Source organism: Mus pahari, chromosome 11, assembly GCF_900095145.1.
Source record: "Mus pahari chromosome 11, PAHARI_EIJ_v1.1, whole genome shotgun sequence".
NCBI classification, from domain to species: Eukaryota; Metazoa; Chordata; class Mammalia; order Rodentia; family Muridae; genus Mus; species Mus pahari.
This window is the reverse complement of record NC_034600.1, coordinates 72,567,436-72,573,057: the sequence shown is the minus strand read 5'-3', so window position 1 is coordinate 72,573,057 and position 5,622 is coordinate 72,567,436. Positions and strand designations below refer to the sequence as shown.

At 47.6% G+C, this 5,622-nt stretch overlaps 1 protein-coding gene across 1 annotated transcript in view; it reads left to right on the top strand.

Moving 5' to 3' along the window:
• Trio (trio Rho guanine nucleotide exchange factor) overlaps nt 1-5,622 on the top strand; it is a 299,667-nt gene that overhangs the window by 119,407 nt on the left and 174,638 nt on the right. The window contains exons 4-6 of the mRNA XM_029543932.1: nt 641-833; nt 2,928-3,440; nt 4,429-4,551. Coding sequence (XP_029399792.1) covers nt 641-833; nt 2,928-3,440; nt 4,429-4,551 — 829 coding nt within the window. The remainder of the gene's footprint in view (nt 1-640; nt 834-2,927; nt 3,441-4,428; nt 4,552-5,622) is intronic.

The window sequence follows — 5,622 nt, the reverse complement described above, 5'->3', positions numbered from 1 at the left end:
GAGAGAGAGAGAGAGAGAGAGAGAGAGAGAGAGAGAGAGAGAGAGTCTGTCTGTCAGTCTGTCAGACTGTCCACCTCAAACATGCCTGTTGGGGAAGTGTGTGCATGTTTGCGCACATGTAGATGTACTTGTGTGGGTGTGCTCACAGAAGGTCAGAGGATGTCAGATGTCCTGCTCTAACAATTTTTGGCCTTATTCCCTGGAGTGTCTCTGAACGTGGAGCTAGGCTGGCAGTCAGCAAGCCCCAGGGTCCTGCTGTCTTCATCCCCTCACAGGGCCCAGTTACAGGAATGCAAGGCCATACCCAGTGGGGTTTGTTTGTTTGTTTGTTTGTTTTCCCCCATCTTATTTTGTTTGTGTGCCTTGCCTGCCTGTCTATCCCTTCCCCGGTGCAGTAATCATGAAGGCCAGCAGAGGGCCTCAAATACCTTGGGACTAGAGTTACAAATGGCAGGGAGCAACCTTAGGAATTCTGGGAAAGGAACTTAGGTCCTCTGGAAGAGCAGCCAGTGCTTTCCATCCTAACACACCTTGGTTATGAGTGAGGGCGCTTGGGGGTGTGAGCCCCGATCCTCATACTGCATGTGTTCCAGCCGCTGAGCCATCTCGCTCACTCATCAGCCTCTTTCCTGCTCTGCAGTGAGGAGGTCTGCAAGCGAGGGTTCACGGTGATTGTGGACATGCGCGGCTCCAAGTGGGACTCCATCAAGCCACTGCTGAAGATACTGCAGGAGTCCTTCCCGTGCTGCATCCACATAGCCCTGATAATCAAGCCCGACAACTTCTGGCAGAAACAGAGGACAAATTTTGGCAGCTCCAAATTTGAATTTGAGGTAACTCTCCCTCTGGGTAGCCACATCCTAAACTCACAGGCACGGTTGATGATAAGCTGGTGCATCCTCACCGCAGTGGGCTGATGACAGGTCTTTAAAGCCAAGTCTCAAGCAAGGTCTACATGCATTATGTGTGTATAGTAAGCGTTAGTTATTGCTTAAAGTAGATGCCTTCGCTCCCTCTCCTGGTGTGGTGGCTTTTGACACAGCGGTTTGGATTTCAGTTCTCTGGGATTAGGGTGCAGAGCCACTGTAGCTTGGGAGGAGAAGCCTGTCCCCATCACTTGAACAGCTCCCCTTGTCAGCACCAGCTGTGTGGCTGCAGATCTGTGGGGGCTACCTCAGGAGCAGTGAGCTTATCTGGTCTTCGGCAGTGGGGAGACTCGCCAGCCACTGTACACGTCGTCTTTGACTTGTAAAAGTGGACAGAGTCCTTTAGAACTGTAGAGTTCTGCATCCAGCTGGGGCTGGACGACGGATGGCTGTCAGATGGTTATAAAAAGTAAACCAAAGCCTTCTAATTCATTTTCTTTCCCGCTGAGAGCCGCCTCTCCTTAAGCCACCACAGTTCGGACAAGGCTTTTGATGTGGTCAGTTTAATGGGATGATTAGAGGAGAAAGTACTGCCGACGGCTTGACGCTTGGCTCAGGTCCTGTTCTGTAATAGGACTGGGATAGTTCCTTGTAATAAGTTCTAACCGTCCCTGGTGGAAGGAAGAAGAGCTTGCTGTCTCTGCCATCTCTGCCCGAGTTTTAGGTTTCGGTGGAAACGAATCCTGTTTTAAGGTAAATAATATTCCACAGTGATGTAGCGTCACTTGTCAGCTTGTCTCCTGGTGTGTACGACTTGGATTTTAAAACACCTCCCCCTCGTGCTGATTTCCCTATCTGGAATTAAAATCTGATTTTAGTTTAAGATTGAAACTACTTTGAAGTGGTTTAAGTAAAATATAAAGCACATTTTTATCCTCATACACAATAAGTGGTAATTTTGAAAGATAATTTACTAGCTCTTAGGTATTCACTTAATGGAAAATTTAAAGTGTAATGTATTTTAATTATACATGTTCTAAGTAAAAAAAAAAAAAAAAAAAAAGTAGTTTGCCTCACACAAGTATTTGGTAATGTTCTGTATTAGTCTCTGACTGCGGCTCCTGAAGGCGCCTGCCCGTATTCCGCCTGACCGGCTGTCTCTGCATGGTTGCCAGTCTCGCTGTGTGTGGATGGCCCAGCAGATGGATAAGAAAAAGCCCACGGTAGCACCGTAAGCTAAGGCAGTGCAGGCTTGAGCCGCGCTCTCCAGACTATTGCCACATGCTGTTTTTTACACCAGCCAGCACAGAGATGTCACTTCTAGGTTTGTGTCTGGCTAGAAGTGGCAGAGGTGGGGTAGACAGTCTGTTTTCCTTTCAGCTCCAGATGAGCTCCGTTTCCATTATGTTTGCATCTTATTACCCCAGCTTCATGGTTTCCCTGAGGCATCTAGTCAGCATCACCATGCTTTTCTCTCTCTCTCTCTCTCTCTCTCTCTCTCTCTCTCTCTCTCTCTCTCTCTCATACACACACACACACCACACATATCAGGTGAGGTTGAGACTTCTGACTTAGGCTGGGATAACCTGAAGCAGTTAAGCTGTTCATGATTGTGGGTTATCACAGGGAAGCTGCTATTCCCAGTGTCTTTAACTGTGTAGGACTGTGGCAGGTTATCACAGGGAAGCCGCAATTCCCAATGTCTTTACCCTGTGAAATCACTTTCAACAGCTCTCTTCTGAAGTCTGAGGTATTAATAAGACTTCCATTTAGGTTCTTCTCATTCTTCAAGTGGAGTCTAGTTGATTTGGAGCTTATGAAAATCTCAGTTGGATGCTGCTAGGCATTCTCACTAACGTGCTACTTCAATGGAGTTTTTATCACGCTGATAATGAGTCTCCCCTCTGTATTCTGGGGAGGCAGATCCAGACATAGACTGGCTTTTCTATAAGCAGGTTACTTTTAACTTGGGAAACCTCTGTGTGACCACTGTAAGTTACAGGATGATATCACATAAAACTGGTTCATCTTCTCATATGTATTTTTTTTTTCTTCCTGAAGACAAATATGGTCTCCTTAGAAGGCCTTACCAAAGTAGTTGATCCTTCCCAGCTAACTCCTGAGTTTGACGGCTGCCTGGAATACAACCATGAGGAATGGATAGAAATCCGAGTAGCTTTCGAGGAGTACATTAGCAATGCAGCCCATATGCTGTCACGGCTAGAGGAACTTCAGGATGTTCTTGCAAAAAAGGAGTTGCCTCAGGACCTAGAGGGGGCTCGGAACATGATCGACGAGCACTCTCAGCTGAAGAAGAAGGTGATCAAGGCTCCCATCGAGGACTTGGACTTAGAAGGGCAGAAGCTGCTTCAGCGGATACAGAGCAGCGACAGTTTCCCGAAAAAGAACTCAGGCTCGGGCAACGCGGACCTGCAGAACCTCCTACCCAAGGTGTCCACCATGCTGGACAGACTGCACTCCACGCGGCAGCACCTGCACCAGATGTGGCACGTGAGGAAACTGAAGCTGGACCAGTGCTTCCAGCTGCGGCTGTTCGAACAGGATGCTGAGAAGGTAGAGGGGGAGAGGCATGCCAACCTGACAGGACAGGGGGATGCTGCTGGGTCAGTGGGTCTCACAGCCAAGACTGGTATGATCAGGTGAGAAAACAGAAAGAGAAAAGCAGTAGGTCTGTGGTACCACAACCACACCACAGCAAGGCCATCCAGAGACCATGCTTCCATCTGGCTTCCAGTTCTATTCGCAGTGCAGTGCTCTGCTGTCTTGGAAAGCGTGAGGGCAAGGCAAGGGTGGGCTTTTTGTTGTTGTTGTTGTAGGTGTGTTGGTCTTTTTTTGTTTGTTTGTTAAAAGTACAAATTTCATGATTATATTTTTAAAAGCAACAATTATATATATGTATTTTTTCCTGTGCCGCCTCTCTCCTCAAACAAAGCCATCAAACCCCATCCAGACCTATAGCTATGTCCTTTGTAACAAGAGAGAGATGGCATTGAAAACGCGTTTCTGTGTGACCCAGGCAGTACTGCCCTGTGCTCTCATGTGCTGTTCTTGTGTGCTAGAGACAGCAGCTGGGCAAAGGGAATGCTCATTCATCACCAGCTAATATATTCTTTGCAATGTCAAAGAAAAGGACACTTGCAGACGGGAGTCCTTTGCAAGCTGTGAACATAGGTGAAGTCACCCTCTTAACTTGTGGTCATTGGTTTGTTTTGTTTTGTTTTTTCATGGGCTAGTAAACTTACTGTAGAGTGAAAACAAAACTATATTAGAAAGTGTTGATACAGTGCATTAAAAGGACTTTTGGTCAGGTGACAGTATCCCTGGGCTATAGGAGACCTAAGCTTAAACCCCCCAAGTCCTTGAAAACCTCTGTTAGTTTTGTTGTTTGTATTCGTTCAGGGTTCTGTGCCTGCCTTGTACTAAAGATGGTGCTGCTTGTTCTCGGAGCTCTCAGAGCAGCGACCCCCTGCCCCCGGGAGGCACATGCCCTCAGCCCCGTCTCTCTCTGCACTGGTTCCAGCCTGTCTTTTTCTCCCGGTAGATGTTTGACTGGATCACTCACAACAAAGGCCTGTTTCTGAACAGCTACACGGAGATCGGGACCAGCCACCCGCACGCCATGGAACTTCAGACGCAGCACAATCATTTCGCCATGAACTGTATGGTAAGCCGCTGTCAGATCCCACAGATCCTGGCCCACCGAAGGGTCTTAGCAAGTGGGAGGTGGTTAGTGGCTGGAGCACCCATACCTCACACAGGTCGTGTGGGGCCGTCAGGGTGACAGTGGACGTAAAGATGATCATTGCCACTCTTTCATTTTCTGTCTGGCTTTGGATGATCTGTTTGACCTCTTTGACCCTCAGTTGCCTGATCTATGAAGTGGGTACACTGTCTATCTTTGATGTATTTGTGGCATTTACTCTGTATGTATAAAACACTTTAGTATACTTTGCAAGATATAGTTAGTGCTCAAGAAATCACAACTAACACCTGCAATGTTACCCAATTAAAGCAGGCAAGGCACTCCTAAAACTATGAGGGATGTTTCTTCTCTTCTCTCCTCCCCTCCCCCCCTCAGCTCTCATCTTCTTATTTTCTACATTACGACTGTGTTTCTGATCTCGGTTACGCCTCAGTTAGGATGCGCTGTGGACAGCAGGTTAGGAACTTTCTGGTCTGTCTCGTTCCCTGTTCTGACACCTGCATGAGTCTTCAGCCATCATGCACACATGGCAAATGAGGCCCACTAGCTTTCGGTCCTTTGTCCTACTGCCTAGAGTGTTTTGAGGAATCTTAAAGCATAAAAGACTAAATACAAGTCTGTGCATAGGGAGTCTTTAAAGGACCCACATTAAGAAATATCAAGAATGATGCTCAATCTAGCATAACATACACACTTGAAGGTAAGAGCCAAAGCGTGGTAAGAGCCAAAGCGTGGTAAGAGCCAAAGCGTGGTAAGAGCCAAAGCGTGGGTCCTTGTAGGAGGGATGGCACATGGCAGAGCCCTGTGCAGGCTCTGAAGGACTGTGTGGCTCATCATGCCTCTGGTTGTGCTGAAAATGCGGGACCACGGGAAATGAGAGGCACAAAGACTGGCATAGTCTGCTCAGGAAATGAGAGTGACAAAGGACTATGGAGTCTATGTGTGAGCATCTGTGGTCCCCCCAGGAGGATCCTTCCTTCCTTCCTTCCTTCCTTCCTTCCTTCCTTCCTTCCTTCCTTCCTTCCTTCCTTC